The 24,179-nt window shown below is 45.0% G+C and overlaps 8 protein-coding genes across 8 annotated transcripts; 3 read left to right on the forward strand and 5 right to left on the reverse strand.

The window, feature by feature from the left end:
• Positions 1-1,551: 1,551 nt before the first annotated feature.
• On the reverse strand, positions 1,552-3,084 carry C922_01642 (inosine-5'-monophosphate dehydrogenase; the record flags this gene model as incomplete). The annotated part of the gene is made up of 1 exon (XM_008817245.1): positions 1,552-3,084. The coding sequence occupies one exon, from the start codon at positions 3,082-3,084 to the stop codon at positions 1,552-1,554; it is 1,533 nt and encodes a 510-aa protein (XP_008815467.1).
• A 1,758-nt stretch (positions 3,085-4,842) lies between these two features.
• C922_01643 (hypothetical protein) lies at positions 4,843-6,472 on the forward strand (the record flags this gene model as incomplete). Its single annotated transcript, XM_008817246.1, has 2 exons — positions 4,843-5,555; positions 5,713-6,472. 2 exons carry the CDS (start codon positions 4,843-4,845, stop codon positions 6,470-6,472), a joined length of 1,473 nt encoding a protein of 490 aa, XP_008815468.1.
• A 296-nt stretch (positions 6,473-6,768) lies between these two features.
• On the reverse strand, positions 6,769-8,165 carry C922_01644 (ubiquitin-conjugating enzyme E2 G1; the record flags this gene model as incomplete). The annotated part of the gene is made up of 6 exons (XM_008817247.1): positions 6,769-6,870; positions 7,048-7,184; positions 7,320-7,364; positions 7,521-7,613; positions 7,797-7,904; positions 8,123-8,165. The coding sequence occupies 6 exons, from the start codon at positions 8,163-8,165 to the stop codon at positions 6,769-6,771; spliced, it is 528 nt and encodes a 175-aa protein (XP_008815469.1).
• Positions 8,166-9,398: 1,233 nt separating this feature from the next.
• On the reverse strand, positions 9,399-10,040 carry C922_01645 (hypothetical protein; the record flags this gene model as incomplete). The annotated part of the gene is made up of 1 exon (XM_008817248.1): positions 9,399-10,040. One exon carries the CDS (start codon positions 10,038-10,040, stop codon positions 9,399-9,401), a length of 642 nt encoding a protein of 213 aa, XP_008815470.1.
• Positions 10,041-10,109: 69 nt separating this feature from the next.
• C922_01646 (hypothetical protein) lies at positions 10,110-12,103 on the reverse strand (the record flags this gene model as incomplete). The annotated part of the gene is made up of 5 exons (XM_008817249.1): positions 10,110-10,618; positions 10,714-10,889; positions 11,294-11,494; positions 11,743-11,855; positions 11,954-12,103. The coding sequence occupies 5 exons, from the start codon at positions 12,101-12,103 to the stop codon at positions 10,110-10,112; spliced, it is 1,149 nt and encodes a 382-aa protein (XP_008815471.1).
• An 86-nt stretch (positions 12,104-12,189) lies between these two features.
• Positions 12,190-13,331, forward strand: C922_01647 (hypothetical protein; the record flags this gene model as incomplete). The annotated part of the gene is made up of 3 exons (XM_008817250.1): positions 12,190-12,685; positions 12,827-12,901; positions 13,069-13,331. 3 exons carry the CDS (start codon positions 12,190-12,192, stop codon positions 13,329-13,331), a joined length of 834 nt encoding a protein of 277 aa, XP_008815472.1.
• Positions 13,332-13,655: 324 nt separating this feature from the next.
• C922_01648 (hypothetical protein) lies at positions 13,656-20,969 on the reverse strand (the record flags this gene model as incomplete). Its single annotated transcript, XM_008817251.1, has 6 exons — positions 13,656-13,947; positions 14,105-14,222; positions 14,403-14,572; positions 14,733-14,805; positions 14,953-17,475; positions 17,639-20,969. 6 exons carry the CDS (start codon positions 20,967-20,969, stop codon positions 13,656-13,658), a joined length of 6,507 nt encoding a protein of 2,168 aa, XP_008815473.1.
• A 1,264-nt stretch (positions 20,970-22,233) lies between these two features.
• Positions 22,234-23,987, forward strand: C922_01649 (hypothetical protein; the record flags this gene model as incomplete). The annotated part of the gene is made up of 2 exons (XM_008817252.1): positions 22,234-22,517; positions 22,730-23,987. The coding sequence occupies 2 exons, from the start codon at positions 22,234-22,236 to the stop codon at positions 23,985-23,987; spliced, it is 1,542 nt and encodes a 513-aa protein (XP_008815474.1).
• Between the last annotated feature and the right edge of the window lie 192 nt (positions 23,988-24,179).

Raw genomic sequence — 24,179 nt, forward strand, 5'->3', positions numbered from 1 at the left:
TACTTTGTCCTGCGCGTTGTATGCAGCTTCTTTTTTCTTTTTTTTTTTTTTGCCGAGATAGCCAAAATGGAAGGCACACAGCGCCATTTCACCTTGCTTGTTCATACTTTTTCTCAATTTTGTAAAATTTTGCGCCTTTGTTTGTACGAAGCGATGGGATGCATTTTTCTTCACTTTTCTCTTTCTTCTTTTCTTCCCTCATTTGGTTTAGACACCCATTCACGCACAAAGCGGTTTCTGCGTCTATTTGTTCCCCACTTTGTGGTTGCCTACCTGAGAATGCACGAAATGTAGACGAGAATTGGTACCCACCCTTCGTTGCAACCGAGAAGAATTAACGCGCGTAAGTGATGTGTGAGTCGATGTCCCCCGTTTCCCGGTGTCCTCCACTGCCGCGAAGTGTTGGTTGTTACCACACAAGATTTTCATTCCTGTTGTTCTTGTTGTGGCTTCCAAACTTGTTTGTATGTTTTTTTTTATTCTTTTTTTTACCCTTTCCCCCCCTCATAAGTGTTTATTCCCTCGCCTACTCTCGAAAAAGGGTAATCTGTTCCATGCTGTGATTTGTGCTTACATTATTTCAATTCGCAAACTTTTTTTGAGAAATTTTGTAACAGTCCTTTTTCATCTTCGCGAAATGGATCTCTTGGGAGAGCTGATCGCGGGAACGTTTCACGCTGGGTGACAATTTAAGAAGGAAAGACAAAGAAGAAGGAACATATCCAAACGGGGACACCATCGTTACGCAGTTGGCACTTTGAGAGCGGTGAAGCAAACTGGCCGAACTGGCTGAAGCGGTTTGTTCCCATTTGAATTTACCCTTTTCGGGGGGGGGTTCTCCTACGAGTGGGAAATGGCAACCTTTCTGCCTTTTTTTGCTGCTTTTTGTCCTAAAGGAAACCTAATGTGATGTTTATTGTTTTACACAAAAAAGGCCCGCTTAATCATCTCTACGTGGCAACATCCAGGTGAATCCTCCAGAATGAGAGGGTCGTACCGAGCACCAATTGGAAGCACGTCAAAATAATGCTCTTTTTTTTTTGTAAACTCATTCTACGCACGTGTATGTGTGTGTAGCCAAATTGATCCGCTTAAAATGTTGTCAAAAATTAAAAAAGAAAAAAAGGCGCCAGCGTTAAAATATGAAGAAGCATTGTCACGCGTGATGTCAGCCTGTGTAATGTGATGTGTCCTAAATACATCGCACCGTCGAATTGGAGGTACAAGTGATTAGTTTTTTTTTCTTCTTCTTTTTTTTTTTGTTTTTACACATGAGATGCGCTAGGTGTAAGCGTGTAAGGGAGAGGAGATGAAAGGAGGTCCTTTATTCTCCTTCACTTGGGGTCTCTTGCGGGGGGCAAGATATATCGGTAAAGAGAGACACCTGAGGTGCTATACGTGTGTACAGTGGAAGCAAAGCTATGCATGGTGATAGCAGATGTATACATGGTGACATCAAAGTAACGCATAGTGGCAGTGTACGTATGCATGGTGACAATGCACGTAAGTACACGGCTCTCCCGGATGGCTTCCCTCCTCCCACCCACTTCCTCACGGCGTGAACTTCTTATTGCTGAATATAAGGTTGTCGCTTATGCGGCCTTCCTTGATGGTGTTAAAGGAGCGCACGTCGAACTTGAGGTCGCCCGAGTACAATCTGGAGTGCAATTCAGGGATGTTTCTAATACCCATGCTCTGGAAGCCATGCTTAACAGCCTTAACAAGATGAGGAATCAAATTGAGAACCGATCCTTTGTCCACTAAGCTAGCTGAGACCCCTTGAGATACTTTTATTTCTTCAGTCTGATCACACAGTGCATCATTTTTTCTCTCTTCTATGAGGTATCTACTTTTCGAATTAAATCCTTTGTTGTACATGGCTTCCATGCTACCCATTCCTCTGTATATTTTTAGACGGACATTATTTTCAAAATAGTAATCACTACAACTTTCCTCCGTTGCAGCTAAGAGGTTTCCCATCATGACGAAGTCTGCACCAACGGACAAAGCTTTGACGATATTCCCAGAGTTTTTAATCCCTCCATCAGCAATCGTCTTAATATTTCTCGTGTGGGCATAATTACTTACATGGTACACAGCGGTGCCTTGAGCTCTTCCAATGGCACATACATCTTGCGTGGTACAGATAGAACCGCTACCCATTCCTATTCGCAACACATCAGCTCCTGCATCTATTAGATTTTTCGCCTGATCACATGTAACAACATTTCCTCCAATAATTGGAATCTCCGGGTGAGCTGCTTTAATCTTTTTAATCGTATCAATCTGGTATATGCTGTTCCCTTGAGACGCGTCGATACAGATAATATCAATCATATTTTTTATGAGCTGACTGGCCCTCTCCAAGTCATGTTCCCTGGTAGAAATGGCAGCTCCTACGATTAGCTGCTTATTCTGGCTTTTAGAAGCATGAGGAAATATCTTATTTTTGTGCATATCGTTTCTGCAGACAAGGGCTATTAACTCGTAATTATTATTGACGATTGGAAGGATGCTTTTTTTTTCTTCACACAAGACTTTATTTGCATCGGACAGATTGATGGGATAGTTTCCTGTAACGACTTCCGTCGTCATGATGTCTTTTATTTTTTTCGTTTTATCGCTAAGGTACAGATAGTCTACCCCTGTAATGATTCCAACTAATTTTGAACCCACTTTTCCATCTACCGTTATTGGGTACGATTTGTAGCCAACTTTATTTTTCGTTGCGATCACATCTGCGACGGTGTGTTCTGGGGAGAAGGTGTACGGATCGAATATGAATCCGTTTTCGAATCGCTTCACTTTTTTTACTTCTTCTATTTGATTCTCTATGCTCATGTTGTTGTGGATGATTCCCAGTCCTCCACACAGAGCTAGCGAAATGGCCATTTTATGCTCCGTCACTGTATCCATGGGGGACGATATGATGGGTGTCTTCAGAGATATCTCGGGAGTCAAGTTATTGCAGAGGTCGATCTCGCTCATTGGGAAATTAATGTACCCTGGGAGGCAGATAATATCGTCATAGGTGTAGGACATGACGTCCCCGAAGATCTTCTCCGCGGGCCATCCGTTCGCCATCGTGTCTGAGGGGGCAATGCGCAGGGGGGAGAAGTACACAGGGGGGTGTCCGCAGCAAGTAGATCGCGGCAATCTGATCAATGCAAGCGGATCGCGGCAATCTGATCAATGCAAGCGGATCGCTGCAATCGGATCAATGGAAGCAATTAGGAGGGGGCAGTTCGGCTTGTCTCCAAATGGACGCACGTTTGCATATATGGGCAGCCCTGCGGGGGGGCTAACTGGACTGAGGCATATCTCCGTGCGGAAGACTCTCCTCTGGAAGGGGCCCAAATGAGGTTACTTCTCCCCTTTTCTGCTCAGCGGAGTGGAGTCAGAATTTAAAAAATGGGATCAGACAGGAAGGGAGCCAAATGCTTCCGCTGGCAGGTCCTTGGGACAGGTGAGACATCTGCTTGCCCGCTTCGCCACTTCGCTATTCTTCTCTATTGTTCGCTACTAGGGGAAGGGGTCCCACGGAGCAGAGGTTTGCAAAATGGGTCGTGGACGGGGTTGACCATTCGGGAAAGAAGTGGTGCAGTTAAGGAGGGGGAAAATAAAAAAGGGAAGAGAAGTGTCGCCAAAAGGAAGTAAAAAAATGGTAAAAAATGAAGAGATGAAAAAAAAAAATTCCCGCTTGTGCCTCCTTAAACGTAGGGAACACAGAGATGCCTTTTATATGTAATCCCTCGGGCGATGCTCTCTTCAAATTTGTGTTTTTAATAGCACTGTGGGGAGAGTTCCTCTTGGTGCCAGATGCAAATGCCGTGAGGCTCACTTTGGAGAAAAAGGCATTTTGTATGTGTTAGTGCGGAGGTCGAACTAATTTGCCTTACGAGGTTATTCATATATAGAGATGATTTTTTTTTTTTTTTTTTAAAATCATCTTCTTTAACGTCCGTTAAGGTGGCTTCCGCTCCTGGAGTTAGAGGCTGTGGTTCCTTTTGCGGGGTGACGCGGCCGGGGCGCCTGCACGCGAGCTATACGCGCTCGGAAAAGGGGGGGAACATTTCAGCACACAAGGGCTCGTGTGCATTTAAATCATTTGACCATATTTACAACCGTAATGCAATGGTGTGGAGAAACCCAGCCGAAAGTGCGCGGCGGTATCCCTCCTCAGCTCCTGCGTGGAGCGCCAAAATTGCACACACAGTGGTGTGCCGGCTAGTCATGTGGCAGGAATGCATTTTGCTAACCCTTCTCCGTGGCATGGAGAGGGGAAACATGCATGCGGGCCCCAGCGGGTAGGTTTAGCGGATTAGCCGCTTCGCCGATTAGCCGATTGGAGGCATAGCCATTAGGGCGCTTTGGCGGCACATAATTGTATCTTCAAACATGCCTGCTATTCCTATTGTTTTTCTTTTGTTTTTTTTTTTTTTTTTTTTATTCCTTTGCAACGGGCTAATACTTTCCCCCCTCGAAAAGGATACGCCTTAACAGCCCTGCCGCGATTGCTTTTCCTTTTTTTCTTTTTCTTTTTTTGGGCCACTCTGGCAGATGGCTAATTTTGTTTCTCCATTTTGATGCCTCACAAAGGGAACTTAAACAATGAAGAGAGAATGTAGCTAGGCATAGTGGCGCACCACGCAATGGACCATAAAAATAAATGGGAGAAAAGCTAAACGAGGTGACAAAGGAAAGAGGAGCCACTCCCAATATCAGTGACCTCACGACATTGATCGCACCCCATCCACCACCACGTTTCCTCCACTCTGTTGTATCCATCATACGCAAAAAAGAAAAAATTATTTTACGAATTTGCTCTAACCTAGGAAAACCATGTCAGACAAGGAGCTAAATATCAAGAGGAGAAAAGTAATTAAGGAGGATGGGAAGATGAATGACGAACCGGGTGGCGCAACTTCGCTAAACATTTCGGAGGGCGAATACGTTTTGTTGGCGGACGACGAAGAGGACAGCCACAGCAACGCCGCGGATAGTGATGATGCCGCTACACATAGCGATGATAGGGGCCAGAAGGGGGGTAGACATGTGAAGAAACACTACCTAATTGAGCACATGGAGGATAAGAGCAAACTGCTAAGCGAGGTAGCCACGCTGGAAGAGAACAAGCTATACGTGAAAAACATTACCGATGAGATTACCAAAAAGGATCTAATTGATTTCTTTTGCAACGCAAGTGGGTTTGTAGACACGAGGATGGTGAGTGACTCCTCAGGGAAATCCAGACATTTTGCTTACGTGGAATTTGACAGTAAAGAAAATGCAGCCAATTTTTTTGGCACCCTAAAGGATAGCAACGTGGAGAAGTACAAGACATTCCAAATAAAAGACGTCCATCTCTATGTGGCCGTCTGCAACTCGACCAAAGTTATATACGAGGAGAGGAAGATTTTTATTAAGTTTGCTGAGTGTGAGGCGGATATGGCGGACATGGATGACGTGGTCATTAAGAAGGCCCTTTCTGATTTCCTCGCGGGTCACGCAGTGGACGTGGAAGAGATCCGCCTCCTCGGAGGGAGCCCCCCCACGTAAGAAGTGATGAGACGTCGGCACGGAAGCGAACTGCAGGCGAGCTGCTCCGTCCGTCGCATCAAGCAGTGCAATGGCTGTGTAGCGGCAACGCCTCTGTTCGCGGCCCCTATACACCGCCCTTATACACCGCTCCTGTTTTCCGCCCCTCCGCAGGCACGGTTACCTCCAAGTGCGCAACAACGAAGACGTAGTAAAATGCGTGGAGGTCATCAAAGAAGGGACCGTCGAAAACGTGCACTTCACCCTAAACTACAGCATCCCAATAATTAAGAAGAAAATCATCCCGGACCTGGAAAAAATTAAAGCAAACAAGGAAAAGAACAAGGAGAAAAATAAAAAGCTCCAGGAGGAAAAAAAAAAAGAGGAAAACAACTCCACCATCGTTGTAAAGAATTTGCATTTCAACACCAGGAAGTATAAACTGAAAAAATTATTCGAGCAGATCGGCGAAATTGAAAGGATCCATCTGAGTAAGAAGGTGTCCGAAAAGAATATTAAACGGAATAGAGGCTACGCTTTTATTACATTTAAAAATACCAATGACGCCACGTCTGCATTGATTCTTAACGATTCTGTTATCGACGGCCGAAGCATTCTGGTGTCTAAGTTTCTCGATGACGATAGTAGGGGCAAGCATAGAGAGGGAAGCAACCACCTGAGTGGGAAGCTCCATGGGGAGCAGGACACGGAGGAACACCCCTCACGAGGGGGAAGGAATAACACCAATAGGAGAGGCAACTACCACCATGTAAAGCAAAACGTGAGGAGTAATCATCATCAGGAAAGAAAAAGAATCAATCTGAACAAGCCAGCCGATCCAAACATAGCAGTGGAAAAAAGAACCGATCAGACAGAGGGAGGAGGACCCACTCCACTAACCAACGATGATTTTCGAAAATTTTTTTTTAAATAATTTAGTCATACTTTTTTTTTTTTTTTTTTTCCATTTTTTTCTTTTTTAATTCATAGTATGTTTTTAAAAAGGTTTACATGAACGTGTATGCACACGAGCAAAATTTTGCAAAAAAAAATAAAAGAACCTTTTTTTTTTGTTGTTTCCAATGCTTCCATCGTTTGACACTTTAGGCATCCTATATTGACGCGGCGAGTGATTGCAGCCACTACGTGGAGGTGCGCGAAGATGCAGTAGAGGAGACGGTTGACATGACTCTCTCCGCACAGCTGCCAACTGGAGTAGGCTGCACCCGATTAGCACATCCGGGCGAGGGCCCGAACCTTCTTCTTGTACTCGTTTAGGTTATTCTTTATTTGAACCTGAAGGGAGGGGGTATCATTATCAGATGGAATGACCTTACAAAGTGGACAATAAAATGGCAGTAGGAAGAAGGGAGGAAGGGAAAAAAAAAAAAAAAAAAAAAAGTCGCAGGGGTGGATATATGTGTGAATGGGTAACATCTTCTTCGGTGAGATCACGACGCTTCCAAGATTATGCGGGGCACACCTACAGACACATCATTGTAGCCATACCGCCGCGTCCACATTGGCAGGAGATTCAAGGTTGGGCTCGTTGAGCATCGAAATGACGCTGACTAAAATGCCTTCCACGGACCAGATGGGTCTCCACCGTTCCTCCGACTTCTCCTGTTCGTTGTAGATATCGACACCTGTGGGGGGGGAGCATAAAATGGGGAAGCATAAAATGGAAACGTGGAAAACAACGAGACAACATACACACAGCCATGCCCACGTGGTGCAGTTTCCCCTTCTTTTTTTTTTCCTTTTCTCCCTCTTGCATGTACCTGGAGGGTGCAATATGCTTATGCACACTCTTCCATCCGGGAAAACTAAAACGACACAAGGGGAAAAAGAAAAAGGGGCGTTCGACACGATGAGTATGTGACGCTAAAATGGGCACGTATTAATTTCAGCACATTAATTGGACGCCCTTCAAATAGTGATGCCCAAACGAAGAAGCAAAATGACGGAAAAGAGGAGAAAACCATTTGGGTGCCACATGTCCTGGGTGAACTTCATTTGGGGGGGGTGGTTTGGAAAATCCGTGGGAAAGGAAAGGGTGGCATTGTATATACCTCCTGCGAGGAAGAAGAAGAAAAAAAAAAAAAAGTGATGATACGTAGGGGGAAACAGTGCCTAGGCGCGGGGTAACCACCTCTCATGGTACACCTTTTCGTATGCACCTCTTGTCCACTAGCAGTATTTAAACAAAGAAGAGAAAAAGATGACCAAAAGGCTAGGAGATGCTTTGCCATGTTAACCTTCATATAGGGTATTTTTTGGCCCTTCAAAGCAGACGTTCCACTCAAAGAAATTTGCGTCGTCAACCAGCCCGACGGAAAACCCGGCGTTGTGGTCGCGAGACAGTTCTGTCACGAGGGTGGTGGTGCGTGTGTGTGTATGGCTGGTTGCGCAAAGACGTGCGCAATGGTGTGCGTAATCATGTACGCAGGATGGGGGGAGGACATAGTGCTGCGAATACTGCTGCTAATAGTGGTGTTCACTCCGTGGTGCACCAACTATCGTCAACCGGGGACCCACTCCACGACAACCACAATAGGCGCGCGGACGTGGTCACGCAGAATACCTATAAATTGCTTCTTCAGAAGCTCTCTAGCTACGTTGGTCATCTTTTTTTTTTTTTTCTTTTTTACTTCTAATTAGTATGTGCCAATTCGTTTATGTGATCATAGAAAAAAAAAAAAATAGAGTTATCTTTTATGCGTACGTGTGGTTTATATTTATTTTCTCTTAAAAGAATTTTTCCTTAAAAAATGGAGCAGATGTCGAATGGCCTTGGTATTTTTTTTCTTTTTTTTTTTTTTTCCTTCCCTACTACGCTCTGTTGATCTGTCGGAGTGTTTTTTTTTTTTTTTTTTTCTGGCAACATAAAAGTGAGTAAGAAATGTAGAAGCGAAGTCAAATGTAGGCCTACAAACGCGCTGCTCACATTTTTGGTATGTGCTTAAATGTCATCGTTGGGGTGAACACATCTGGCATGCTGACAGGGGTGGGATGACAAAAGGAGAAATATGCCCCCTGAATGAATGACAGTCACTCTTTCGCAAAGTAGGAAATTATCCAGAAAAGAAAAAAAAACAAAAAAAAAAAAGGGGGATAAATTACAAAGCAAAGCAGTCGGTGTCCAAATCATTTCTAATTTCACTTCACCTTTCCGTTCTTTCATCACACGTTGATTCGCCTTCCACATGTTTGCCATTCAATTCGCAATCACATCGTATCATACAACATGGCATGGTAGTATGCTTGTCAACCTATCACTCCCTTAATGTGCGCGCATTTTACGCTTTTTTTTTTTCTTCTTTTTTTAAACTGAGGCAAAGATTAAATGGTGCCACATTGTATGCCTTCCCCCCCACCGTTGGACAATTTTTCTTTTTTTTTTGTGTAAAAAGAGGAAGAAAAAAAAAGTCACTCATCGTAATGCATTTGCGCATACTGTATCTGCAATTGTTACACCCTCGCGGGGGGGAATTCTACACAGTGACAGCACATTTAAAAACCTTTCCCATGCGCTGCCGCCAATGACTGCAACGGAAAGTCTCACCAGTGCTCGATGGTCATTTCCGTGGATGAGAACCTTCCGCGATGTTGTGGACAAAAGAAAACCCATTCTGATGCCTTGTGGTCTTATTCTTTGAGAATAGGACTTTTTTAATTTTTTGCAAAAAGCTGCATTTTTTATTGTCACTATCAGGGTCATGTTATGCCCTTCCGTGAGGATTCCATCGCGCCCTGTTCTTATCAACATCCCCATATGTATGACAAATAAACTCGTCCGAAATGGAAGACGCGGATACCTTGTCCTCTCCACTCGGGAGGAAGTATTCCGAATGGCCCCCTCATTTGCAGAACGGACTCTTTCTTTTGTCCCAATGATGTGTACGCCTATTGGCAAAAGTGCTCCCCGTCTTTTGCCCCCAGGACTCATTCATACATCTATAAGAGTTAGGCAAATTGCGATCTTTTCCGAAGAGACATAAGGTAAAATTCGAAATCGTTATTTCTCCGTCCGCCACTGGTGCTATAATTTTAAAATCCATTTCTACATTTCGCATCCATGGGGGGTTCATTAACCTATGTTGTGCCCCAAATCGGTCTTTACTACCGCGCGTATTGTAAGGTATGTCACTATGTGAGGCATCATTTGGGGGAAATTGCCTCAGGGCTGTGAGGAGTGACGCGTTGCCACTCCTCGCGGCATTTTCTCCCCCAACCCTGCGAGAATTTAAAAACGTGTTTACCTCCTCCAGTTTAGTACAATTTATATGACCCCCGCATTTGTAAATGAAGAAAACGTTCTTGTCGTCAAAAATGGAAACTCGGTTAGGCGCAGTGGTGACGATAATTAATTGCAAATTCTCTTCAAAGTCAATGCTATATATTTGGGAAATGTTTGCACACGCTGCTCTTCTGCTTCGACATACTAACTCCCCTTGCAGTTCACACCTATCTGTGTAGACGATAACAATTCCGTTGCACATTCCGACAAATAGGAATTTTTCTTTTTCTGAACAGCCAAAGTGCAATTGGAAAAATTGACTAGCATTTGGCTAGCTACTACCAGTTGGAATTTTTTTTTTTCTCAATCTGTTCATATTTTTTAAGAAATTTTTCTCATAAAATTTCTCTTCTTCTTTGCTTATCATCCGAATTTTGTGAACACTTTGGAAGTTATTTTTGGTTAACATTGGACAGTTGTTGCTACACAAATGGGAAAACATTCCAGTGGCACTGGAGAATTCTGTGTAATTTTTGTCTTCCGAATTGGCAGTAAAGCGTGCTGTCCATTCTTTGAAAATTCGGGTAGTTTTGCCTGACCGGGTCAGGTTATTAGCTGCACTCTTTCTCGCTACTATGTTGGCTATTTTTATAACCTCCTTAGAGAGAGGAATAATTATGTTATTGTGCACACTCGGGTGAAACATGCGTGTTGCGATGTGCTCATCAAATGCCCCTTCGCAAATAAAACTTAAAATGAATTTCTTATTCGTATGGCTCTTATTTAAAGGCTGTTTATCTCCATTTCGTATTTTCCATATTTTTATTTTTTTGTCCATACCTACGGTTAAAAAAAGACCACCTTGCACTTTCGAAAATTGTACGCTGGTGACTGCACCACGATGGGCCAAAAAATGTGTTCCCTATAGCAGCTACTGTCATTGGGGCATTTTCTCATATTTTCTGTGGGGAGTTCTTTTCCTGTGCCCTTTTCAGCATAGGCAAAGTTGTAAATGTGTAAAGTGCCACTATCTAACCCCGCCAGGACGTACCTCACACCGCTGCTTTGCGCGAGCGACAAAACAGAATTGCTGCTTCCTAATTTGATTTCCCTTATGAGTTTTACGGAGTGTGCGCTGTTTTTCCTCCCCCAGTGTGTTGCCTCGCGCTTCGCCTTCTCTCGTTATTCCCGTCTGAAACTTCGAAAAATGTGGCACGGACATTTCTATGCATATTTGGGCGCACATGTGTGTGAAGCAGCAATGGTTTTTGTTCACGCATAGGAGCTATGCCGCAACGTTCATCGGAGAAAGCGACAATTGATATGTGCTTACGTACGTCGGGGAGATGTGCTGTGAACGCTCGTTCCTCTTTCCGCCTCCCCCTTTTGCTCACATGTTGCTTCCTAAAGTGGCATTTTTTCTTAATAAAGCGGATGTGTATTTCCAAGCGAGTGTTTTTAATTCTCCCATTTCGCCGCCTCACACATTTGTGCATTTGGAGGGGTGTACTCTACCTGGTTCGATAATCTTTTTTATGGGTCAAAAGGGGGTTACATAATTTGTGGACGTTTAAAAAGAGAAGCGTAACCCTCATTTGGTGCTCCTTTTTGACGATTCTTTTCTTTACATCCTTTTCGAGTTTCATCAAGTGATCAATGCGGGGTAGCAACTCTGGGGGAGGCGCCATGGAGGGAGCTACGACGCCAAGGGCAGAACTGAAATGGGGGGTAAAACAACATCCACGTTGTTGTGTGTAATGCGAGGTGCAAACAGAATTGTGTGAACGTCTTCTACATAGGAACTCCCTTTGATTGTTAAAAGGGGCGCAAATTGGGCGAAAAAAGAAGAAAATTATCCAAAGTGCGAAATTATCAGTCTGTACGTAACCTCTTGTCAATAGGCAAACTTACACGTGAAATGTTCGCTGCTTTGACGCCATTTTTTTTTTTTTGGTGCACCGCACTTGTGCAATTTTATCGTGTCGTAAAAGGGGTGAAGCCTATACACAACAAGCTCGACTTTTTCACCCTTTTTGTGTAGCTGTATAGGAGTCAACCTCCCGGGGTGTGGAAAGTCCTACTAAAAGGGGAAGACAAAATGATGAAATGTGTGATCAGCCGCACATGAATAAGTGGGGGTTTTTAATCGGAATTTTTTAGCCAGCAGTTTTTAACCTGAACGTTTATCTGTCGCTTTTTAACGGGCATCTTCTGTATCTTGATGTTATCTGGCCCTCCCCTCATATTGTTGTCCCCACGTTTGTCGCAAATTTTTCGTGCTTCGAAAGAAACGCCTTTTAATTTTGTAACTACCTTTTTTACCATGCTCTTTTTCGCTGTACTTTGAATCCCACTTTTGGTGCGGACCCCCGCTGGAAAAGCTAAAGAGGGGTAATTAGGCGGTTGGCCAGATGAGGGAGAATGACCACTTCTTTGCACATGAAGAACAGATGAATTTCGGGGATGGAAAGAGAGGCCGAACAGGGCGCGGCGTGGTAGGGATGGACAAGGTATTATCCACCGGGGGGATACACACCGAAGAGATTATGACCGAAGAGGTGCTAACAGGAGGGATGCTCCGCAAAATGAACTTCTTCAGTGAAGACTTCAACATGGCCAGCGTCCTGGAGGAACTACAAAGGCACTACAAAGAGAGGAAACACCTGCTGAGCGAAGTTAACCACGATGTTCTTGCCACACACAAAAGGAGGGAAGGGCTCAGCAAGTACGAAGCAAATCTACTTCACAAACAGACCCAAATTATTCTCTACATGAGGAACAGTTACCAGAGTCTTAATAATGTCAGTTATGTTAAGTATCATTTACCTTACTGTGTTCAGCCGAAGACGAATAACACAGACATTTGTGCATCGAAAAATGGACTCCAAAAAAATGCGAAGAAGAAAAGTACCCTCCGTTTTGATTTCACTCAACATTTCTTAAACCGCTTTCATGAAAACGTATTGCGGTTTTGCATATGCCTCTATTTTTGTACCTGTCCGGACAGGCAAATAAATCCCCTCTTTCCCCCTTTGCACAATTTTGCAGACATTTTGCGGGAACTGAATGTGCGGAAGAGACTCGCCGAATACAAGGTAGCCCATTTTGTCAAGAAGTACACCGGTTAGTTTGATCACCAGTTGGTTGCCACACCAATTTGTTGGCACACCAATCCGTTTGCCTGTTAGCTTGCATATGGGTATCCCCCCCGTTTGGAGGGCCACCAAAGGGGATTCCTTCCTGTGTCCCTTTCTTACGTGCGCACATTTGGACGCTTCCCCATTTGTTAGGCAAAATCAAGGGGATTAACATAATGCACACGCAGATGGCACAGCTATATGAGGAAAAATCTACAATTGAAATTTTTGTAAAAAGCGGAGGTGACAGAAACAGCTTTGATCTGATCGTGGGGCACATTGTCTTTTTCGATTACCGCGCGAACGTGTTGCTTGAGAATGTAGTGCTAGTTGTAAGGGAAATTGGAAAGGGCAGGAACATCATCCGACATTCACCCCCTGCCTTCTTTCATTTTGCTAAAAATGTTGTCTCTTAATGGGGACTCTTTCCCAGTTGCGTGAGCCAGGGGCGTAGTCACACATATGCCTTTCTCCCATCTGCTTCGCAGGCAGCGTCGGGCGAACGGAGACTCCCGTGGATGTTTATTCAGTTAGAGCGAACGCACGAAAATGTGAAATCGTGAAGACGTGAACAGTTCCAAATGGATGCACTCTTCAATCATTTTGAGAGTAATGAGCAGCCGGCACCAATCGGGAACGAAACACATAAATCTTTTTTTTTTTTTTTTTTTTTTTTTCTTATGAACAGGTCAGGCAGCATTTTATTTTTGCGGAAAGCGATCGGGGACAGCCACGCGAGTCTACTCGGATAGGGCGTTAAATATTTCCCTCTTCCGATCTGTTAGAGATGTGTAACAAAACTGAATCGAGCTATTTTCTAGTAGAGACAAGGTGGTCTTAAAAATGCCTTTGAGAAATTTTCTCTCTTCGTATTCGTCCTCTCCCATGGAACTCGTCTTCGAAATGAATTCATACATGTCCACAATTTTGATTACAATGGGGAAAGCTATTGGGGGCAAGTTCAGGCTAGCCTTGTTGCTTCGCAGGAAGGTGACGAGGAAGTTGGCGTTCCTGAGGAGTAGTTTGTTCATTCTGCGCAGGGGGAGAGCGGTTGGTGAGGAGAAAGGATCACTCAGAACAGGAGCATGGGATGACGACAACGCAGAAAAAGTTAACCAATCGCATGCACAGCGCTGTTTTGCACACAAACAAGGAGAAGGACAACATCTCCCCATAAAATATTTCTTACCTGCTGTCGAGATACAAAATGGAGTCCACGTAGGAACAGAAAAAGTTGATCGCATACCCTCCCTTCGTGGCCACTTCCATTAGCGTCCTTTTGGACTTCACCGCGAGTTCGTTTTTCTCTGCGAGGGGAGGGAGAACGGTGGGGTGTCATCACCAGTGGGTATGTACGGGCACGTCAGTGTGTGTGTGTAGGTACACGTACGTTTGTATGTAGACATGTTGGACGAAGTGTGGTCGGCTTCCTTGCCGTTTTTATAACGCGGTCAGCACGTTTCAAATCAGCGACTCCTTCCCCTTACGTATATTGAAGAACTCGTATAACAGGACAAAGAGCTGGTGGCTGAGCAGGTACAGGTAAAACTTCTTTCGCTCGAAGAGGTCACAGTTATTTAGGATGTAAAAATGCGTTATGAAAAATTTTCCCGGACTTGACACAGCGCCGTCGTTGCTGCTTCGTATGCGATTTTTCCTGTTGGGTGGAAGGAAGGCGGTGGAGTGCAGAAGGAGGTGAAGCGCACGTGTGAGATACATTCAGAAAGATGAAGGCGTGTGTAGACAAACAGGTACGCGCTCAAGTGAACGCATAACTATACAAACGCCACGCGGATAGCGCTCGCCTCTCGCATTACAGTAAGTCCATCGTCCTGACTAGCAGACTGCAGTAGTTGCTTACGAATCCGAGGAGGTTGGAGTAGCTCCCGTCTGCGTGGGGTGAAATTGGAATGGAGTGGGGCCTTGTGTGTGTGTGGGGGGTTCTCGACGTCACTCTGTGCACATGATTCGCACGCACACGTATGATGCATACAAACATGGACGCATGCAACGATAAGTAGTTTCAGACGAACTCACCCCGCGTTTCCGCCTTGAGGCGCACGAAGAAGAACACGAACAGCTGCGACATCTTGTACACGAGGTGAAGCAGTAAGAAGAGGACGGAGGAGCTTCTCCTCATCACCACTTCAACGTCCAAGTACGTCTGGACATGTCGAATAAGTAGGAGATACAAACTGATAAAGGAAGAGGAGTCGGTTGGTCTCCTGCTCTGATGAATTATCTCTGAGCAAAACTTCCGACTGTTCGAAATGACATAAATCAATGTTATTATGTGTATGTTGAAATGGTAGAGGCAACCTTCTGCTTCTTCGTTTGAGTACCTCATATTTATCTCTCCTTGGACGTAAGTCAAAATGTTCTTTACGTCATCGGAGGAATAGCTAAACAGCGTGCAAATATTCTTAATCACGTTTTGATACTTTATGCAGATGTGTAGTGAATGCTCATGGGTATATTCTGCCAATACGCTGTTGTAGTGATACAAAAAATCGTACAGTTGGAGAGAAGTTAGCTTTACTTCTCCGTTCGATGGGACACTTAAATCTCTGTCTTTATATATGCCATTCCGCCGCCTATCTGGTAGGAACAGTTTAAGAAAGAGGATGAGATTTCCCTCGTCCATAGCTATTTGGTCCTTCCTCCTGGAACGTTTGGCCCGTTTCTTCGCTTGTCTGTCCGCGGGGGTCAACCCTATTAACTTCTCCCCTTTCGCTTCGGCCACCACATGCTTTCCACCGTCAGGACTTATCGAAATGGAGGTACTTCCTACACCACTTCTGTTTGCCAGGTTAAAAATCTTCAAAGCAAGGATGCTATAGGGGAAGGTGGTGTACTTCTCATTCCCTGTGCGGAGAATGTGTTCCACTTGGAGTCCTCTCAGCGCGTTCACCACCTGGACGACAGCTGCGCTGTTTGGCTCCTCCCAGAAGTTGTGTCTCAGCAGGAAGGACACGAACACGTGTTCGATCATATCGAGGAAGAGTGCGTTAATGCGGGCAGTGGTAGCGGTGATAGCGGCGCGGCTTCCACTGGTGATGCCATCAGTGCTACCATTTCTGCCGCTATTCGTGCTTCCACCCTTCGTAGCGTCCCCTCCGCTGCTTAAAATCCTGTGAAGGAAATCTTTCAATTTAGTCAGCATCGCACCTATGTCGTCCCCTTCGACCCCGTGGCTGGGGCCACTGTGCACCTCCTCACTGCCGAATCTTGGGCTGCCCCCTCCATGCATATGATTGGTCAAGTACGCCACGTGGTCATCACTTAGGGTAGCGGTGGATCCTTCTTCCTGCCCCTTCGACACGACCAATTCGTACAGAAGGAGAAAGTACTTAATAAAAAAGACGAAGCAGGTTTCTACCTTTCTGGATTTCCTCTGAGGGGATGTCCTCGATTTTTTCTTCTTTGAAGATCCTTGGGGTGGCTCCCTCGGAAGGTTCTGCGTGTCGGTGGCGCTTTGCTCAACGTGCGTCTTCTTGTGCGCTCCCCTCTGCGCAAACGAGTTGTCAGTCCACTGGCTGATGTAGAGGAAGAAGATGTGAAATAGCAGCTTCAACAGAGGAATGATTTTGTCTGTCCTGAAGATGCCACTGGTTATGTACTCCTTCTGCTTCTGAATCAACTGGAACGATAACTTTACAAAATGGAGTAAGTCCCTCAGACCCAGCTTCGGGCTCTCCTCTCCAGCGAGGTTTTCACAGAAACAGATTAGAATGTTGGCCAGAATATGCTCACGGTACACATTGTAGTTGGAGAAATCGCCACAGATTTTGCACAAAAGAGTGTATAGATTGTCTTGCACTTTTTCTATGCCATTGAACAGGGGGAAAATGTTACTTAAAATGCATACGTCGAGATTTGGGGTATCCCTGTTGAGTTTACTTCTGAGTGGGGACAAAACGAAGAGGTTACTCTTCCTTCTGCGAGAAAAAACACTCATCATTCTGTTTTCGTCAAATTGGTCGATTGAGCCCCTACACAGGCTGCTCCCATTTGGGGATTCTAATTTTTTTTTCAAGTTTAGCATTTCGTACCACTTGTGATTTTCACTTGAGAGGGTTCTGTTCCTTCGAACTAGTGCGGGCACGGGGGAGGACAGAAAGGCCTCCTCTTGGGGAGGCATCACCCCTTCGTCATGGAAACCTCTCCCCCTCCCCCCTCCTTCCCGCTTCTGTCGAAGGGAAGCTTTGTCCAAATTTCCCAACATCAAAATGAAGTGCAACGAGAACAACTCCTTCAGTAAGTTGCAAACCGTTTTGTTTTCTCTTATGATGAAAAAGTAGTCAAAGAGGAAGTCGTAATTCGGCTCATTCTTCATGATGGCAATATCAACGAAGAGTAATTTTGTGAATTCTTGGTAAATGGTATCGACGATTTGTTCTCTTCCTCTGAAGGTGGTCACTAGAAATGCGTGGTTGTAGATGAAGAAGTTGGCGATCTGTCTGGAGATTTTTTTCTTCACTGCGTAGGGGTACTCCGCCAGGGCGTTTTTCTTCAGGACGCGGAGCACTTGATTGAGGTGCTCGACCAGGCGGTCCAGATCTGCCAAAAGAGGGGGGGAGGGAGAAGGCATGAACAGTGTAGCGGCGAAGATGTACACATGGCAGCAGAGAAGGTGTACACATGGTAGTGTATAAGGTGCACACCGTAGTGGAGGAGAGCCCTATCCCTCCCACTTCCTCCCCGCACACACAGCGTTCCTCACCTATGACGCGCAGCTCCACCAGGGAGAGGAAAAAAAAAAGCGTCTGAAGAATCATCTGCAGTATGTCGAAGAAGGCGTGTAAACAGTCCTCTCTAACGCATTGGTCAAACATCGGTTCGACGGTGGGGAAAGAGGTCAGAAGCATCGCAACGATGTGCTGCATAGACGGATGAGACAGTAGCTTATCGGTTTTTACTTCCCTATGGAGCAGCGAATACATAGCCACTCTGGATAAGCTATAATTGAAAAAGTATAGTACATAAAATTTGCAGGCCGAGTAAGCAAACTTCGTGTCGGAAAAATTGCCCTTGCCTAATCTGTCATAAAATGTCACTTCACTCTTCAGCTTCGTCAAATGGATAGTTGCAATTTCTTTCACGTGAGGGAGCAACCCTTCAGTTATGTTCTTCTTCGGAATGGACTTCAAGAAGGAGCAGATTATGTACTCTAACGTTTCTACGTTTTGGACAATCGATGGATAGCTGGCAATGGGATTCCATCTGTGCGGTTGAGAGCTGCTAACCATAACGTTACGAGCATTTTCCCCTCCACCCTCTCTTAACTGTAATATAGCTTCTACCGTTTGGCTAAGCTTAGACACGTGGTAAGTGTACACCTCGATGAGGTACTCCAAAATGGTAGACGCCTGGTCGACCCATATATTCACGCTCCTTTTAAACACCTCTATTACGACGCAGTTTTGCAAAAAATGAATGCTCCTCATGGAATGATCCTCATGTGCATTCACATTTCCAACGATGTAGTAGTGCAGAAATTTAAAGAGCCCCTTCACCCCAAATATGTCGACGTACTTTGTCATCACCGTCCTCAGTAGGTGGCTCCCGAAGTGGTTAACATGGAGAGGATTGACGTGATAAGAAGTGACGATGTTGAGGTTTCCCGTGCTGCTCTGGCTGTACCTCCCGCTGGAGGTGATCCCTTTCGCGAAATTGAACAGCGTCGAGAAGATCAGTGTCCTCAGGGTGACATCAAAATGAATCACCGTTATGAGGTTCATCTGGTTGACGTATATTAAGTAGTTCAAATAGACCATCATTTGTTTCTTTTCTTTCTTCTTTTTTCCGTTTCGCTGTTGGAGGAGAAGCAGGCGAATTGGGTCTTCTCCACGATCACTCCGGTTGGCTTTGTCTAGTGTGGTCACTTCCGATTGGGGAGCTCTCCCACGTGGGTACGTGCAGAATATATTCCTGAACTTCTTATCGTACAGTAACAAATGGGGTTTCCCACCGATGTAGATTCTTTCGCGGGAGAAGCTGTGTGAGGGGTGAGTAGACAGCTTAGTAGATTGCTGACTAGATTGCTGAGTGGACGGCAGAGGAGCAGCCCCCCCCGCAGTGCACTCCCGCAGCGCACTCTTCGATTCCCTCATTAATTCGAAGTAAGCATTCGTTAAGCAGTCAAATTTATACTTCACCAAGTATGCCATATTCACAAACAGGAATGTGTCTTTTCTTATATTGCTCCTTCCATTTAGGTACCTTAAAAATCGGTAAATCAGTTTTGAGTACTCTACTAAGATGTGCACATTGTTGTACCTCTTCTGGGGATCATTCAGATGAAGATCCTCTTCAAAGCGGCACATCGTGTGTGCGATTTTTATCTGCACAGACTTGAAGTAGCTAGCAGCGTTTCTGTGGATCGTCACTTTGGGTTCTCCAAGAGGCTTCATATCTAGTGATGGCTCTGCGTCAGAGTCTACCACGGAGGAATTAACCTCACGGAGAGTGTCCCCCTTCCTTGACGTGGCAAAGTTAAACAATTTGGCATACTCCCCTTTGACGTTCTTACCATATATGGTCAACTCAAAATGGGGGATTAACAGGAAGAGGGTGAAGTAGGTCTGCACATGTGCCAAATTGGCAGTAGCCTGTTTCAGGAGAAGCCATTTGATGATAGTACCCAAGGCTTTAAAGCACCCCCTCCTTTTAGTAATCCCCAAAAAGGGATGCTTCTCATTGGAAGTATAGTCATCCTTAAAGAAGTAAATCAGTTTGTCTCTTTTACTCTTATGCAGAGTGACCGATGGGCAGATCAATTTGTCCCCATGAGGATCGAACCGGAAGCTGGGTTTCTCATTTGACACTTTATTGAGCAGAATGTACATGACCTCCAAAATCCTTTCATTCTCCTGGAAAAGGAAAAATGAGTAATTCACTTTTAGCTCTTCCTTGCTGGCCAAGTAGGATCCATACACATTTTTAAAATACCCTTTCGTTATGTTATCCAGGCTCGTGGTGATCTGTTTCTTTATTAGACCCTTCAGAGTTAAGAGATTTTTCAGCACTGAATTGAAGTGGCAAGAGGAACTCTCTTCATTCGTTTGACATCTCTCTGCTAACTCTTCCACGTACCCTATGTAGTCATACACGTAGGTATACAATCCGAATAGATTGCTATAAAACGCATATATCTTCACATCGTTTAACATAGGTTTGTAATTCTTGAAGTAGAGACTGAACAGACTGTTCACGTGCACCACGTAGTCGTCTATCCGCGCTACGTTCTGGTGCTTGTCTTCGGGGGAGTCGTCCCACTGCTCCGACCAGTCCGCTTTTTTTCTCTTCTTCGCATCGTTGGCGTGGTTAGCGGCATCTTTGGCAATCCCTTCTGAGGTGTCACCATCCTGGGGTTCACTGACCGATTCGATGCAGCCCTCTCTTGGGGTGATTGGCTCCTCGTTTGCACGTTTGGGCTTTCGGGTTTGAAGCGCATCGGTGAGAGGTTCACTGGGAGGGTCGTCACCTGTGTCATCTGTGTCTTCCTCGTTCACGCCCTCTGCTTCATCGCCTTCTTCCTCCTCGGCTTCTTCCTCTTCCTCGCTTTCCTCACGCTGCTGCTTCTTGCCCCCTCCCAGCGTGTAGTCCACCCGCCGGGAGACACTGTAAATGTCCTCCTCGCAAAAGGCCTCCAGCAACAGCGCCACAGCATCGAAGAGCAGGTTAAACAAATTAGTCGCGTTCAAGTTGTTCCTGCTCTTCCGACTAATGAGGAGCAAAATGTTGTTAATATTTCTAATTTTCACCTTTGCATCCTTCTGCAAAATCTGCTTCAGGTTCAGGCAAGCCAAAATTTTGTCCAAAATCATGGGTTCTAGATGCACCTCATTTGTCAACAGAACCTCCAGCACTAGATGCACCACTTGGTAATTCTTATTGTGAACAAGTTTCAAATTTATATTTGTTAATATCCCTACGTAGTACTCGATTTTATTCATTATGTCCTTCCTCTTTAACTTCCCCTTATTGGAAGCCATGTCTCGAAGCAGATGATCTATGTACTCACCTTTCTTGCTGGGCGTCTGGACCTCCATTTTTCTCTTTCAGTGAAGGGACAGAAGAGAGGGGAACTAATATAACTATGCTGCGTAAACTGACCAGGTGGAGTGGCAACCAACTGGAGATTTACTAAAAAGGAGGGGCGACGGGGGAAGGCTTGTATAATCTCCACCACGGAGCTACGGACTGGTTATGGCTTGGATCGCCTCGCGAACTGAAGACTGGCCCTGCTGAGGATGGAGTGATACCAGGTCAGTTCAAACTACTTCGTGCCTACCTTCCAACGAACAAAAAAACAGCGATCGCATGAAGAAAAGCATTTTGCAGCAAGTCACGAAAAGGCAACAACATTAATGAAGTATCTAAAAAAGAAACGAATTTGTCACTCTATAGATAAAAAATACCCGTTCATATGTTTTACGAAAAAAAAAAAAAAAACGTCACTTCTGCGGATTAAAATATACGGTTAAAGGAAAAAAAAAATGTTGGCAAAATGAGAAAAGTCAGCCCGTCGATCCCATCACCGCGGTCTTCTCATCCCCCAAAGTGGGAGTCCCAAAAAATAAAAGTATAGCAACTTAAAGGTAGCAAAGTGACGTGGTTCCAAATTGGCCAAACTTATCCAGCGTTGCACACTCAGAGTAAATCAATAATTCATGCGTAAGCGAAGTCAATCTAACGAGGGACAACGCGGAGAGGCAATGCTGATTGGGGTTATGCACTCCAGGACGGAGGTCCATCGACGCGCAGCTCCAAGGTCCCATTCTTCGAGAAAAAATAAAAAATAAAAAAAATAATGTTCCACGGTGTACCGCGGGTGTTTACATTTTTTATGAGAGTTGGTAGGGGCTCTCCATTTTTCTGTTTTCCAGCCATTCGCCCTTCTACTTGTTTAGTTTTTTTTTTTTTTTTTTCCTCTTTTCACACATGTTGGCAATCTTATTAGGGTATACCTTTCCATCACGGCAACCGCCAATTAGTTGAAGCTTGTCAAAACGGTGTAGTCCTTTGCGTGGCACCGCGGACGAGGTGGAAATGGCCTTGTGGCGTAATCACTCCCGTATGTTCCCGTATCGTTAGGCGGTAAGAACTTCTAATGCATGCACGGGTTGTTCCTCCTCTGCAGGTGAGTCATTTACACGTGCGAGGAAAAAATGGTCCAGGGGGTGCGACATACCTTGTGTGCTGCATCAGCGTAGCGGCTGCCTCCGCGCGAGTGAGCAACTACATAAGTAAGACTCGCTTGGACCTTTAAGCCTGCACGAGGATCGTCCCCCGTTCGGATACCATGGGCCCAACATGAACACGCAGATGGTGAAGAAAGCGATAAGCAGTGCTCGAACGCTGCGCAGTGTCTGCCCTTTGCAGACGTGTCGCCTCTTGCGCGAGGGACCATTCCGCCGCAGCAGGCAAGGCATCGCAACGGAGTCCCTCATCAAAAACTCCTTCCTAACCAAGGAGTACTATGACCAAAAGAAGAAAAAAAAAATCGACCTGTTCGATTTTGTTCCCCCAGAGAATTTCGTGTCCTCGTATTTTGAGAAGCTGGATAAGTGCTACTCCAACCCACGGTCGATACTGCGGTGCGTTTTTTTCCGTCTGAGAAGGAAGAGAATTGGGTGGGAGGACTATCCTGGTGGATTCTCCCCGCCTCTGCCCCCCTCCTGAATGCTTATAAGTGTAGATGTGTGCTCTTCCCACCCAGGCGCGCAACGATAAGAAGTAGGGAAGGGTGGCATAGTAGATCACCGCTTCTTTTTTTCTTTCTTTTTCCCCTTTTTTCCCACCACACCAGGCTGTACAAGGACTACATAGAGAAGGAGGATTACCCGAACTATAACTGGCTAGTGAGATGCTTCTGCCAATTAGCCAACGTGTTCGGATTTAACTCCTTGTGGAGTGTCAAGGATAAGGAAGCTATTCATGAGCTCAAGTTATTCAAATTTTTGGTATACGATTTGATCGAAAGGAAGGAAGCAATCAAAGCGAGACATTGTCCCAGACTCCTATACGCAATGTGCTGCCTAGACTACAGGTGTTATTATCTCCTTCCGACTATATTGGAACTCATTGAAATTGATCTGAACAAATTCCGAGTGCCAACGCTCTCTATGATGAGCTTCTGTCTATCCTACCTAGGACTAAGAAACCAGGATGTTCAATTTGGCTCGTACGATAATCTTTCTCGAAGTTACAATTTAATAGAGAAGATACTTAACAAGATCTACGAAAGGAGGGATGAAGCGAAAGGGGACATGACTAATTTCTGCTGGTCCTTGTTAGCCTACGTTCTCGTCATAAACAACATGTATGAATTTCCTCTTAAGGATGAGAGTAGGGGGAAAAGTTGTACCACTTCTTTTTTTTTGCCAGAGATTTTAAAAAATGCATGTGAAGGATTAACTAGGGAAAATATAGCAGAAAGTGGATGGATTCAATACTACCTTTATATGACCCTCTACTGCTGTGATGTTGAGAAGCCGAGAAACGAACGGATGATAAAGGAGAGTGTCCCCTTTTTCATTCAAGAATATTTACACCTCAAATGGCTAGATCATATATTGATAACTGCCCAGAATCAGGGGTCAGAAAAGATGCAACTCGAAATGGAAAACATTATACAAAAGTTACAATTAAAAAATTTCTTCATTAATCTCTCTGTTGGCCGCAAAATAGATGAACAGCATTGTTTTTTTGCTTCCCATTTTTATAAGCCTTTAAATTTATGCCTCGAATATGACTATTTCCACCCCATTGGTTTGAATAGACCACTAGTGAGTGGCACCATATCTTTGAAAAATCGGATTTTTAAAAAGCTCAACTTTAACGTTGTTAATATTCATAAGTGTTTTTGGGATACACTGACAGAGGAACAGAAGGAATCGCAACTCGTCCGCGTTTTGGAAGTGTTTCAAAGGGACGGCAGTGGGAAGAAGCAGCAACTGCAGCAGGGGGAGCTTTACCAGGAGAAGTACTTCGATTCGGATTTGTTACATTTGAAGCATAAGCGGGTCAAGTTTCGTAGTTGGCCGCCTGAGCACATAACGGTGTAGCGAGGTGGGGCGTGATCCGTGTCTGGGCCAGTCGTTTTGAGCTTTACTTCGGTGTACTGCGTGGTACTACGCTGTGGTGTCCTCTGCGGTACTATGCTGCGGTGTCCTCTGCGGTATATGCTGCGGTGTCCTCTGCGGTACTATGCTGCGGTGTCCTCTGCGGTATATGCTGCGATGTCCTCTGCGGTATAT

This window comes from Plasmodium inui (genome assembly GCF_000524495.1).
Source record: "Plasmodium inui San Antonio 1 unplaced genomic scaffold supercont1.5, whole genome shotgun sequence".
Taxonomy (NCBI): domain Eukaryota; phylum Apicomplexa; class Aconoidasida; order Haemosporida; family Plasmodiidae; genus Plasmodium; species Plasmodium inui.